The 14,479-nt window shown below is 44.8% G+C and overlaps 1 protein-coding gene across 2 annotated transcripts in view; it reads left to right on the forward strand.

The window, feature by feature from the left end:
• Nucleotides 1-14,479, forward strand: part of Prkca (protein kinase C alpha) — a 410,592-nt gene that overhangs the window by 270,443 nt on the left and 125,670 nt on the right. For both annotated transcript variants that reach the window (XM_058572202.1, XM_046422686.2), the window contains exons 4-5: nucleotides 6,944-7,055; nucleotides 10,937-11,065. In XM_058572202.1, the coding sequence (XP_058428185.1) occupies nucleotides 6,944-7,055; nucleotides 10,937-11,065 (241 nt within the window). The remainder of the gene's footprint in view (nucleotides 1-6,943; nucleotides 7,056-10,936; nucleotides 11,066-14,479) is intronic.

The following is a 14,479-nucleotide window of genomic DNA, read 5'->3' on the forward strand; positions in this document are numbered from 1 at the left end:
GAGAAAAACTGAGCCATTGTTTTGTTGAGGGGGTTGTTTCTGTTTTTGACATAAATGTCATTCTAGTTTATGTTTCATTCTGTGAATTGTTCATTAGACAATAGATCTTGGAGATCCATCCATGTTTGCTTGTTTGATTGAACTGCTACATAGTATCCCATCGTATAAATATATTAGTTTGTTTAACCATTGCCTTGCTGGTGGAGATTTATCTAGATTTTTTTTTTTTGAGACTTTGCTGCTTCTCATTTAAAGATGACAGTGTCTTGCTTAGCTGGACAAAGGATCATAAAATCCTCCTACCAGCAAAGACTGATTTGACAAGTTAGCCTCACTGTAAAGAGGAATGACTGTTCCTCATCAGAATATAGCAGGGTGACACTACAGATCAAAAATTAACTCTTGTCATCAGAAATGGAGGTTCCTTCACTCTTTCTTAGAAAGGCAACATTCAGTAAGACTGGTTTGTTCAAAGGCAGAGTACAAATGGAGGGTGGTCCAGGCTGATCCAGCAGCCTGAGAAGGGCACAGGAGCTCTGTCAGTGCCTGAGCACCGATGTCATAATTTTAGTGATGCCCAGGGTACATAAAATCACCCTGGTTTTTGTAATGCTCTTCATTTTCTCGTTAACAGGTTAAAATAAGAAGTTCTGATCTCAGAGTTAAAACCCCTGCTTCCTAAGAAGTTTCAGATCACAGTAATAGCGCGAGCTTCACCCTTGGAGCAGAGTTTGCAGTGTTGCTTATGCAGTCAGCATGTGGGTGACATTTAGACCCAAGCTTGGCTTGCGAGTGTGATTCATAAGAACACGTCAGATGGTGAGAGTGGGGAATTTTCCTTGGTATTTAGAGGGAGCAGCTTGAGGGAGCCACACAGAGCCTTGGGCGCTTAAGGAAGTCACACCCTAGAGCTTCAATCCGTGCAAAACAAATCATTTCCAGAAGCCGTGAAAGCCTGAACCTCAGCCCTCAAGGACAGAGATTTTGGTCCTCCCAGGGAAGCCTTCAGGGTATTCTGGAGGCATTCAGGTATGGGTGGAAAACGCAAGGCAGGGTGACCTCTAGGCAAAACCCTGCCATTATTTTACTCCTCAAATTAAAAGGACATGAGAAGCAGTGTTTATTCACATCGACATGTCCTCATCACAGAGTGTCCCTGGCCACCTGCCCCCTGGAGTTGAGGTAACCTCAGATCCTCTAGAGGTTTCCCTCTGCACAGTGCTCCATCCTTGAAGACTTACCTAGAATATGCCTTCCAGATGGTTCTAGACAAAACAGAGGGGCAGGCAGGGGACCCACAGCCCAGGCACTGTCAAAATTCTGTGCAGTGTGGATCATGGGTTTATTCTTAACCAGTGGCAAAGGATGGTGGTACCATTGGTGCTACTGATGAGGATGAAGAAGAAAGACTTTGAAAAGTCCTGGTGGAAATGTTGAGAGGTGTTCCCCTGGGAGGCTACTGAAGTTGCTTAAGTATTATAAAACTGAGAAACGAGAAACGGGCCAGCAGATGCCTCAATAGGACTTGGATTTTTCGTTGTTTGTTTTTCCCCCTGAGAAATCTAGATTTGGTTCTGTGGGTGAGATTTCTCTTGCATCTATGAAAAGTGGTTACTCAGTGCCCCCACCCGCAACCACATATTATTAGGCAGAAGTGTCTGGACTGAAGTTTTCTCTTCTCATTATAATGTAATATCAGGCTTGTGGCACAGCGCAGCAGGTTTTATACTCCGTTTAACAAGAGGCTGCCAGTGTCTAGAGAAGTGAAAAGTAATATTTATATGTATTTCACTGAAATGAAAATGCTGTGATCTTGGCAGCAGGGCAGACTTGCTGAACGCCAGCCATTTCTTTGGGGCACTAAGTGCAGTCCAACTTGCCATAACTCCCATATGGGATAGCTGCAAGTATGATCAAAAGTGCTTTTTTGCTAAGGACTTAGTAATTCCCTTCATGCATGTTTGGTAAAGGTCCAACCTGCAAGAGATAAAATTGTGTTTGAGGACTCCAGGAAAGATTTCTGTTCTCGGGTAGCTTTGCAGTCCCAGGGGAATCTCCTGCATTTCTTTTCCCTTCTTGGTTTGGTTTCCAGGGAGCTTAGAGATAAAGTTCATACTCAAAACTTAATGTTCATTCCTGGTTCAGACACAGTGCTAATTCAGCCATGCCCATTAGGGCCTCTCCGTTAGACTGCTGTGTCCATGTGGACATGAGAGAGAGATGGGAAAATGAAAGGTGTCGTGCTCCTAATCATCATAGGTGGCAGAATGTGATAAGTGGCCTATGAAAGACAAATGATTTGCTCTGGAAGGTCAGACAGTGGGAGGAACAGGGCATTTGGCTCTGATGTCTAGAGAGGTTTCCTGGAGCAGGTGGGAGCCTTCCTTACTGCCCCCTGAGGTGCTCTGGGAAGTGACGCCTCCACATGTGGTGGCAGGTGGAAACCTTTGTCATAGTGAAGGCGTAGGGGAGAAGCTGGTGCCCCACTGAATGACCGTTTATAGATGTTAAGAAAGACCCCCTGCTCAGAACCCAAGTGACTTGAGATTCCATTTCTCTAGCTCTCTGCTCCTCTCCACACAGGCTCCCTGGAACACCACAGGGGTCTTTGTAGGTGACTCTCAGGCCCACAGGGGACAGATCAGCCTAGGGGTTCTGCCATTTGCCTATCTTTCCATCCAGGTCCAGCCTCACCTGGAAACCCACATTTCAGCCTCTCATGACCTGGCTGGATGTGCACTGGACAGAGCTCTCAAAATGATAGTTCTGGAAAACTGGCCATAATGGTTCAGAAACGGCACATATTTCCTTAGATTCTGATTCCACTTTGCAGACAGATCTTCAAACTCCGTTGAGTTTCCATGGTCCTGCCCCTCCACGTGAGATCTAGCAGGTTACATATTTCATGAACAAGTAGCAGACGTTCCTTTGGTATGTTCTACTTGAGTTTGCAGTATTTACCCTGCCCAGCACACAGTACATCTAACTCATAAGCTGTGCGATAGAAGTCCTTGCTTTGGAATTATGTAAAACCTGGAGGAACCTGGTGGAACCCTGCGCCTGCGGTTCGGTGGATGATGCTGTAGCAGGGACAGCGTCCTAGTTCCGCTGCTGGGCTGGTTATGTAAGATGTTCTCACTGGGAAAGCTGGGTGAAGAGTACACAGGAACAGGCTGTCCTCCGTTTGCAAATTCTTTTGAGTCTTAAATGATTTCAAAATAAAAAGTTGTGTTTTTTTTTTTTTAAATAGCAAGACAGAATCTAGGAAGCTATCTAGTGTAGTTGTTTTCAAATTTAATTTTAGCAGCAGTCTCCCTGTCTTGCCCAACTCTTCCATCCCCACCCTCAGCAACTCCAGGCTCCTCCTGACATCCAAAGGGCTCTGCGAAATCCCATTTTTAAAACACCATTCCCAGCCCACCCCTTCAGGGACCAAAGAAGTAAAAGGAGTCACTTCTTTGGCATCTGTTAGATGGAACACAGAGAACCTGGGAGGTTTGCAGTTCCAGTTGGTCTCTGCAGAGTGGCGTGAGTCATAGCTCTCGAGCCAGCTCTGTGGTTTCTTTTGTCCGATGAGGTGCGATTAATTAGGTTGGAGAAGAGTTTCCATGGTCCTGCCTTCCACGCCTGTGGTGCGGGAGATGGAGTCATTCTCATGGTTGAGACAGGGCATGGGGCAGTCTGGGCTGGAGGCAGTTCACAATTTACCACTCGGGACGATTGCCAAGCAGACTTCCTCAGAAGCCCAGGCACAGGGTGGAGGGAAGGGGAACACGGGACCCAAGAAGTCCCCTGGCTCCTGCCTGCTCAGCCTCCGCTCTGACCACCCGTGAGAACTGACACTGGCTTGCTTTCCTCTTCCTTCCCTTCAAGCCCAAGTCACAAAATACTTTGGGCAGACATTGGGCACCTCGAAGTTTACATCCAATATAATAATGATCTCTTTATTTGTCCAGAAATTTTGCAAAACCTTCCTCCTGTGTTCCCTCCATTGAGCCTCACCGTCAGCCCATGACACAGGTGGATCAGTTTCACTTTGGCTCTATGCATATGCAAGGAGACTTTTCCAAGGTCGCAGAACTTGTGCCAGGGCTGGAGTCAGAATCCTGGTACATATCCTCTTTAGAAGAGACTCTCATTCCAAACAGAGACCTCGGCTGTTGGAAAGTACCTGCTCACACTGGAGGGCCCCCCAGCGCATGGTGGCAGTCACTGTTGTAATTCATGCCACACTCAAAGCGGGAAGGACTCCGGGACTTGGTGGCTCAGGTGGAAGCCAAGGTTTTCTCTCTTCCTATACCTCCCAACCATTAGAGCCCAAAGATGCCATGTGGGTGTCAGATGAGGAGGATTTAGGTTTTCTTGAAAAGTGAAGCACATTGCCTGCGTGCCTCTCCAGGAGCCACGAGAGAATCTTTGTGACAGTCCACTGGCAGGACGACCACCCTGGAGCTACCGGCACACACATACTGCAGAGGGCTCTGTGTGAGCTGCCACCCTTCATTCCCCACCACTTGTTGATGCTTGTTTCTGTGGGGAGTGGCTCTCCCACTCCCTCAGCCTCCTCTTTGCCTTCCACAATGGAGGACACAACCTCGACCGTCACCTTGGGTACCACTAATTGGCGCTGACACTAGACTGTTCCTTCAACATTCTGCTTGTGTCCTGGGAAACTGGGGGGTATCTTTAATGGTGGGAACTAGGGCTGTATTCACAGCTACCACTTGCCTAGGAAAAATAACCTCTGAAGGAGGATGTTGATATATATATATATATATATACACATATATATATATATATATATATATACACATATATATATATGTGTGTGTGTGTGTGTAATATATATATATTGAAGAGCCATTTAGAAGGTAAACTAGTGACCTGCTTCACGAATATTGTTAATCATTTACACATGTATTCAGCTAGTACCTGTGAGGCACTTGCTAAATATCTGTCGAATGACCTTCTAAGTGCTGGTTCTCAGTCTTTAGCACGACTTTGAGCCTCAGCATCACCTGTGGTGCCTGCCAAAGCACAGACCAGCCCTCCCCTGAAGCTTCTGATTCAGTTGTTCTGGGGAGAAGGTAAGTAATTTGCATTTCTAACAAGTTCCAGGAGATGGGATGCTGGGCTAGAATTTGTGCCGGGGCTGAGGTCAGCAGGCATGTCAAAACCATCGTCTTAAAGCTGGGATTGACAAGCTTCCTGAAAAAGCCAGACAGCAGATATTTTAGAATCTGTGGCTGGTACAGTCTCTGTTGTAACTACTCTGCCATCTTAACCATAGAAAATATGTAACTAAATGAGCATGGCTGTGTTCCAGTAAAATATTACTTATAAAAATGAATGGTAAACTTATTTTTTTAAATGTGTTGCAAATTAAAAAAAAAAAAGTGCCAGATTCTCATTGTTGAATATTTTTAGGACGACGGTCAGATGGTGGTCAAACCCTATCTCTGAAATTCATGAGCCGTGTGACTTTTTAACAGTAATTAATCTCTCTGTAAAATGAGGGTAATAATTATGCAGAGAAAAATAGGGGAAAAGCACTCACTTTTTTAATACCTTTATTTTATTTATTTATTTATTTATTCATATGTTATATGCTGAGGATGGAACCCAGTGCCTCACATGTGCTAGACGAGTGCTCTACTGCTGAGCCACCACCCCAGCCCCAAGTACTCGCTTTGATCACATCTAGGTGTGCATCCCTGTGTGGTTTGGTATTCTTTAGGCTTTTCTGCACAATGATGTCTTCCAGGATTTTCCAATCTATGTCTTTAAAAAGGAATCTTAATCACCCATTGACACATACTAGGCTTACCCTGAAATCGCCTTTGGAATTTTAGTAGCTTGGCGATCCTTAGAAAGTCGAAAGCCAAGAATGTCCTTCTTCATGTCTCTGTGTATTAAAGAAGAAATTGACCTTGTCATGTGTAAAAAGAAGCTCTTGATCTGCTCTGTCCCAAACCCTGCCCTCTGCAGTCTTAATTCAGTGGGTGCCAGTGCTGTCTGTAGAGCGCCTCAATCCACAAAGAGAGACTGGGGAGGAAGCATTTAGAGAGTTAATGAGCGGGTCCCAAAGGTGCATGTTGAATATGGAATTGGTTTGTAGTTCAAATAGAGCATAAATTTCTTTCTGCTCGGCCTCTTCTTTCACACGTTAGTAAATGGAAACTTCTTCCGATGAGGCCTGAAGCTCACCTGTTCTAGGCGCATGGCTCTCCCCAGGCCTGAGGCAGTCTTCCAAGCATCTTATGCAGATTGGTTTCTTTTGTCTTCATAACAACCCTGGAGAAAATAGGTGCTGTTAATCCCCCAGTAGGCAGATAAGGGGGATTGACCACAAGTGACTTGACCACAGCCATACCTCTGGAAAGAGCAGAGCCCTCTTGAACCACTTCCCGTGGTAGGAGGGAGTAAAATGCAGTGGCCCTAGGGACAGGTCATCTCAGTGCATTTCCAGGGCTCTCCGTACCCCATTGGAGTTCCCCCATGCAGATGTGTGTAAACTGTGGAGAGATGGTGTCCAAGCAGGAAGAGGTCCCCATTGGTTATAGCATGTACCTGGTTCACAGGGTGATGTTTTTATGGAAACCTCATACAGGAGATTTCCTGAAGGGCCCTTTGGTTCCATTTCACAAACACACCCTGTTAAGGGTCTGTGCTGTACCTTAGCCTGTGCTAGGTGCTATGGAGACAGACATACCGAATTCTTTAAACCAGTGCACTTGCCCTACGGTCTTTGATAACACTAAGTGGAAGCCATAATTTGGGGGGAAAACCTTGGTGAGTACAAATCGTACCCTGAAAACATGGTAATTGTTACATTAAAACATGATGCGGCAAAATGCCACCACCACCCGTTGTGTAACTCCAGAGAATGGCACCTCGTCTGTTGTGCTAGAAAGGATTGATGGTGTGCTTCTTCTCTCCGCAGGACCCCAGGAGCAAGCACAAGTTTAAAATCCACACTTATGGGAGCCCCACCTTCTGTGATCACTGTGGTTCGCTGCTGTATGGACTTATCCACCAAGGGATGAAATGTGACAGTAAGTAAGTTTTTCTTTTCCAGTAGATGGTGAGATGCTGTGGCTCGTACCCAAAGTTTACTGAGCACGGGAGGTCCAGTAACTTCTCAGTGCCAGCTCGTCAATAAGGAGAATTAGTTCATATAAAGAGCTGGCTGGAAATGTGTAGAAGCTCGCCACTGTCCAAGTTCTACTTATTTGCCTAATTATGAACCAAAAAAAAAAAAAAAAAGTGCACTTGGTTTATAAATGAAGTTAGTAGGTGCTGTCACCTCTTTTTCTTTTTTTAAAGGAATAGAAGTCTTCAGTCCTTGTAAAATGCAGGCCAGTCAAACCCCAAAGAAGGCTCCCCACCTCCAGATTCCACTTTTGGGTAGGCTTCAAAATAAGCTAAGCAACCACAGTCATTATCTTCCTCTGTCTCTAATTAGTGGGTGGACGATGGAAAAATCCAGTAGGCTCTCCTTAAAACCGAAGCCAGAATGAACATAAAAACCAAGATAGCATCTCTCTTAAGTTCACTCACCCTGCCTGTTTATGAACAGATCAAATTTATATCAGTCCAGTTCAAGATAAAATCATTGAGCGCCACTGACGGAGAAGACAGATCCCAGGCCCTTCTCCTCTCTGGTCTCGGATAGTTCTCTGTCAAATACCAGGAGGAAAGAAGAACAGCTATGGAAACTCTTTGCTTTGATGATTTTTAAATTATGAGATTCCCCAGGATGTTTGTTTAAATAAAAGTTAATGCTTTTAGGACATAAAAAGGCAATTATGAGTTCCATTTTTCTAATAGGCAAATGTTATGGAAATTTCAGCACATTCTCATTTGCTAATGACCACTGTAATGGCCCAAAGTTTTGTATTTGTATCCCACATGGAGCAAACACAATATTAAAAAAAAAAAATATTCAGAACACTATAGAGTACATGGAATGTGGGGTGGGAGGTATTTGCTTTCTGAAGTGGTCCAATTTAACAGCCTAATGAAGGTTCTGTGATCATCCAGACCAGAGGCCTTCCATGCTTCAAGAATTGCTAGGTTTGGGCTTTGGTTGTGGCTCAGTGGTAGCCCTTGCCTAGCATGTATGAGGCACTGGGTTTGATCTTCAGCACCACATAAAAATAAATAAATGAAATAAAGATATTGTGTCCATCTACACCTAAAAAAAATTAGGAGAAAAAAACTCTAGGATTCCAAAGATGGTTTTGAAGGATTTTGCAAGCAGTAATTCTAAGTGCATTTATAAATATATGTTTAACTATTTTAAAACTTGGAACAAAAATAAACAGAGAGACACTGGAGAGCTTGTGTTGATGACCTCATTCATGGGACGGAACTTGGCAATCAGCTGAAGAGTCTAAGGGTTGGCATGGCGTGCCACCCAGCACTTTCCCATGTACATGTTCTCTTCTGTATGAATGAGGGTTTATAGGTGCTGTACAACTTTGATTAAATACAGAAATGTCATGTTGAGGTCTCTCTGAGATACTCCCTAGTCCATTTTCTGTTGCTAAAACAAAATACCTGAGACTGGTCATTTACAAAGAATAGAGGCTTATTTGGCTCCTGCGTCTGGAGGCCAGGACACCCAAGAGCTTGGTGGCAGCATCAGCTCAGCATCTGATGAGGGGCCTGCCTCTTGCTGCGTCACAGCTTGGTAGAAGGCTCCTGTGGAGAGACAGAGCAAGCTGCTAGCTCAGATCTCTCTCCCCGTCTTATGCAGCCACTAATGCATTCTGGGGGCCCCACCCTCATAACTTCAGCTACTGATTCTCTCTTGAACATTGAGTCATCATTAAGATGACTCTGGGGGTGACATGTCCAACATATGAACTTTTGGGGACACATTCAAACTATAGCGGCATCACCCAGTATTCCCAACAGCTGGTTTTAGGGTTTTGTTTGGATAAAAGGGCTTTATTGGTTATCCTTGAATGTCTTTATAACAAGTAAGTGGTATAAATTAGAATTTATTTACTGCATGTCTGCTAATAGCACCCATCTGGTATACTTGTTAGGATTCAGCTTTAGATTTTGCTTGAAAAACACATTCCATTACTAAAAAATAACTGGAAACCACTGACCCGGATCGGTGCTTCTTTGTTTTGCTTTAAACCCTTTCCCCTGGACTTGCAGAGTTTCTGGGGATCCTTCCTGGAGGGAGAAGAAGGAGGAGGTGGGCACCACGACCCAGCCCCTCCCTTGACTTCTGCAGACTCAGTCTCTCCCCACGCCCGGACCCTTGCTCCTGCTCCTCGTACCGTATAGTCCTGTGTCCAGGTCCACTGGTGGGGAAAGTTAGCTACCACTCATCTAGACCAACTTCTTTGTTTGCTGAGTAGGGAATGGAATGAGAGACAGCAAATAAACTTCACAAGGTAGAAAAGCCAGTTTGAGCCTGGTGTGTTGGCACACACCTGTAATCCCAGCAATTGGGGAGGTTGAGGCAGGAGGATCACAAATTCAAGAAGGCCAGCCTCAGCAACTTAGTAAGACCCTAAGCAACTGAGTGAGTCTCTGTCTCAAAATAAAAACATAAAAAGGGCTGAGTGATAAAGTACCCCTGGGTTCAATCCCCAATACCAAAAAGAAAGAAAGAAAAGAAAAGAAAGAAAGAGAAGAAAAGCCAGTTCAAGGTAGAGCCAAGACAGGAACACACCCATGCACTTTCCCCTTGCACACCCTCCCTGCTGCCCATATTCTTTCCAAAGCCTCTCTCGTTTATTTTCTTTAAATTGCCACTTCTGCCCAGGCACTTGAACATATGACGTTGTCAACTCAAGTTATATTAATAACATGACTTTTCAAGAGCCTGTGTATTGGCTGGGCGCAGGCACAGGATCTGGAAGAGTTAGCTTCGGAAATAGAAGCCTCACAGAATCCGCTCTCGTGAATCAACTAATTGTTCTTTCCTCGTTGTGTCCCTTATTCTGATTTCCGTGTTTAATCATAGCAAATATGCATTATTCATGACGCTTTGCCTCAGTTTGATTTGCATGTTAAAATTAAACACTGGATAGGAAAGGGCTTGGGGGGCCCCACCTTGGAGGCTACAGCACAGTCTCACTGTCTTCCCTAGGGGAGTTGCGAGGGATCCAGTGCCACCCCTAACCTCGGCAGGAAGGCACCAGGGCAGACAGCTGGACCACCTCCCCAGCCTCACAGCGGTAGCTGGTGCACTGGGGTTTTTTCAGGGCCTCTTTAGTTCATTGCCATAAGACTGATCTCCTTTTATCCTCCCCCTGTCTCACCCACATCATGTCAGCTGTGTGGCTTATGCCAGGAGTGTATTTGTTGTACTTGGAATAATATTTAAATATTTGAAGACAGGTTTAAAATATCAAACACAATTTCTTGGAAAAAAAAGAAGAAAGAAAAAAACCCACAAAGACAACATACATACACCTTCTTTAACGTAGAAGGTTACTTGAGGAAAAGAGAAATTTCCGAATTTCCCGTCCTCAACCCACAGATTGTCACTTTCTCAGTGTGGAGCTCAGAAAGGCAGAAGGAATTCTTTGGCAAAAAGTATCCTCTATTTAAAATTTGCATATTATATGCCTGTGTGTACATAAGGTATTAATTAGCCTGAGCTCTGGGCACACTCACCTGCGTGGATTTTGTTAAACGTTTGGAGCCGTCACAGAACACCAGGCTGGGGTATTTTGCTTCTGTGAAGTCTGAGTAAATATGGAATGGGTATTTTAAGGATATTGTCACTCACACAAAGCCCATACCGGAAAGGACATCTGCTAACAGTTCTTCATGTCACCAACAACATTATAGCGAAGTATCGAGTCAGGGGTAGCTCCTTCCCACTTCTGCTCAGACACCAAAACATAGAGGAAGCCATGTGAGCCATATGGCCAGCCTTACCCTTTGCTTTCTTGATTCACAGCCTGCGACATGAACGTCCACAAGCAGTGTGTGATCAACGTCCCCAGCCTCTGTGGGATGGATCACACAGAGAAGAGGGGGCGGATTTACCTGAAGGCAGAGGTCACCGATGAAAAGCTCCATGTCACAGGTAAGGCATGGTGGTCCAGGAGCAGCACTTGTGGTGAGAGAAGGTCAAGGTGATGCCAAGGCAGGGTGGGGGCTGGGCCCGTAGCATTAGCCTGGAATCATCAGCATCTAGAGCCCTGCAGACTCAAGTTAACACACGTCTCAGAAGACTGGTCAGTATACCCCAATTCCTGAATAGTAGTAAATGTCATATAAAGTTACAGCCACCATGTAAATAAAAATAAATAAAAGGTATTGTGTCCATCTACAACTGAAAAAAAAAACTAAAGAAATAAAAAGGAAGGAGAGAAAGTTCTAGAAACAGTTTACTTTGGAAAACATCCTCACTTTTTTTTTTCCTTTGGAAAATAAGCATATTTCTACACCTGTAGGTCTACATTACTGCTCTCAGATAAGAATGCAGGGAAATCAAGCAAAAGATCTTGAGGTATTACAAGGAGAGAGACCATAGCTGCTTCTGGATGACCTCATGGGACAGAACTACTGTAGCCAACAGTCAAGAAGGAATTGTGAATTAGGTGAAATTCCTCATAGACCCAGGCCCCGCTTTGTCTTTTGTGTTTTAGAGAAGCTCTTCATTTTCTGCACACCATTCTGGTTGCATCCTTGCACTGGGGGAGGTGGGGGTGGGGGGAGCTGCTCAGCTCACGGCAGCTAAGAAGCAGAGAGAGAAAATGGAAGGGGTTGGGGACAAGATACAACCTTCAAAGTCACACCCTCAGCGACCTACCTTCTGCAACCGTGCCCCACCTGCCTAGTTTCCACCACCTCCCCGTAGTCCATTCAAATGATTAATCCATCAAATGGATTAATCCACTCATGAGGTCAGAGCCCTCATGCTTCAGTCATTTCCTAAAAGCCCCATCTCTGGACATTGCCCTGGGGACCGAGCCTTCAACACATGAGCTTTGGAGGGACATTCCAGATCCAAACCATAACAGCCCCTCTGACCCCGGCTCTCTGCCCAGAGGAAGTGGGGCTCCTTGGGGACCATGAGCTTGGCTTTGAGAACATTCGCAATGTCACAGGCTCACTCCTATTTCTCCCTCTTTTTCACTATGGCTCCTGCATGGTCAAAGCCAAGTGCTGTGGACAGGGAATATGCAGTTTAAGAGGAAATGACCATAGGCCTGGTAGGTGGAAAGAGAGCATCTAGCAGGAGGCCTATAGGCTAAATATTGCCTGCATGTCCTCACCTTTTCCTCCATTCCCAAAGCTTCTGCTGTTGGCAGTAATGTAGACCTACAGGTGAATAATCAGAGTTTGATTATGGGGTTTACAGGCAACACTGTAGGACTTGCTATAAGGCAAGAATGCCTGGACAGTTTTCAGATGTTTAAGTGTCGTTCTTTGTGTTTCTGGATAAAGCAAAACATGGGCTGTGAATGCTGGATTTGACTGTGCCTTCTCCTCAAACAAAAGCAGCAACCACACCGTGCTGCCTGGTTCATCCAGTCTCTTCTGTAAGCCTCCAGAGTCTTGTAGAGATAAGTATGCACAGGGGCATAGGTGCCCTGGCTGGGGTGGCACAGAGATGCAAGTGAAAGGTCAGGTCCCACCACACTGGGCTCATGTCCTACTAATTACCCACCCACTGCCAGGAGCTGAGCTGGACTCACAGATGTAGAACCAGCTGAGGGGTTCATCTGTTTCACTGAGATGGACGGGATATTTCATACGTGATAACCAACCAGCATAACTTATGGCAGCCAGCTAGATGGTGTCTCTTGAGAATTAGTTTAAAAATTTTTTTTGTATATATATAGTTCTACTCTAGGAATGAGAATGCAGAAGTAGTTCAATAATGAAAATGTCTTACTCCCTTTGGGCTTCCATAACAAATTACCTTATAGTGGACCATCTATAAATAATAGAAATTTATGTCTCATAGCTCGGGAGGGAGGCTGAGAAGTGCAGGATCAAGGCACCAACAGATTTCAGTGTCTGGCCAAGGCTTGCTCTCTGCTTGACAGGCAGCACCTCTCGCTGTATCCTCCCATGTAGAAGCTGGAGGAAGACAGTGCCCTCATGGCAGGAGGGCAAACATGTTCCCTTTGACTTCTTTTACAAGGGCAGTGATACCATTCACGAAGGTGGAGCCCTTGGGACGTGGTCATTTCCCAAATACCCTCTCCTCTTAACATCATTGCACTGGGGATTAAGTTTCAACATGTAAAATCGGGACAGACACCCATATTCAGACCATCACAAACAATAACAGCAGCAGCCCACACTATTGGGTGGTTTCCAGAAGAGGGCTGCTTCCTAAGCACTTTCCATGGCCAATTTATTTAAACATGTGAGAAACTTTGCTTTATGGTCTCACTTTATAGGTAAAGAATCCAGAAGCAAGGCAATATGCCCAAATACAGACTGGGAAGAGAGAGGGAAATGGCTCCAGGTCACGGGTAGAAAGTGCTGGACAGAGTTCAAGTCCAGGTCTGCCCTCCTGTGCCCAGACACTGAGCCAAACAAGTCTCTTTTATTCAGTGAAGCCTCTTTTCGAGCAAATACTAAACCCATAAATATTTGCTAAAGCCTCCTTCAGCACTCCAAAAGGTACTTCAAGTTTACAGAAAGTCTAAACATAGGACTTAAAGCCAGAGGAGAAAAGGTACTACATGAATGGATTACAGAACAGTCCAAGGCCAAGTGTAATTAAGTGCCACATTATGTGGCCTCTAAATGGAACACCACTGCAGGATGCTCAGGATGGGGAGAGGCTAGGTAGGGAAAAGAGAGGCCCGTGGAGAAGAAGACCGAGGGCTGGAGACATTTGAGAAGGAGAGGGAAAGAGAGCTCCCGTTGAGAGATTGAATGGGATGCAGAATTAGCCAGGCTTTAATGAGAAGGCAAATATAAACAATAAGCCATAATGAGCAGAGCTTATGGCCCAAATGCAAGCAATTTCTTGGGGGGAAAAATGCATTTAAACCTAAACCCTGGGCAGCTGTGTTAATTGCTAGTTTAGCTCAGTCCCCATTTTACCTGTTTAGAATTGCTCAGGTTGAAAATAATTTCCAAAGTAACACAGAAACTCCCAGTGGGAGAGCTCTGCACTGAGATGGAAGGCACCCTTTTGAAATCAGAAGTGAATTTTCTTCCTGGATTAGCCTGTATTTATGGGAAAGGCCTCTACCTTCATAATGTATTTTTATTTTTTGCCTTTGGGCGATGGTGCTGATGTTATCAGAATAGTGTCACTCTTTTTTCCTCTAATAGGTAATTTTAATAGGTTTTCTACATTCTGGTATGCTATTTTATTTGGTTTGGAGAAGTGGTAAAAAAAATCCTCTTGGGAACCAATTTTCAATTTAATGTTGTAAGTAAATGGGAAAAATATCATGTGCTTTACAGCTGTTTCGGAAACACATCTCTCTCCCACAGATAGATTATTTCAAAGACGAGTCTAATT

Source organism: Marmota monax, unplaced genomic scaffold, assembly GCF_021218885.2.
Source record: "Marmota monax isolate L192 unplaced genomic scaffold, Marmota_monax_Labrador192_F-V1.1 WCK01_AAM20220418_F8-fsc00173, whole genome shotgun sequence".
In the NCBI taxonomy this organism is placed as follows: Eukaryota; Metazoa; Chordata; class Mammalia; order Rodentia; family Sciuridae; genus Marmota; species Marmota monax.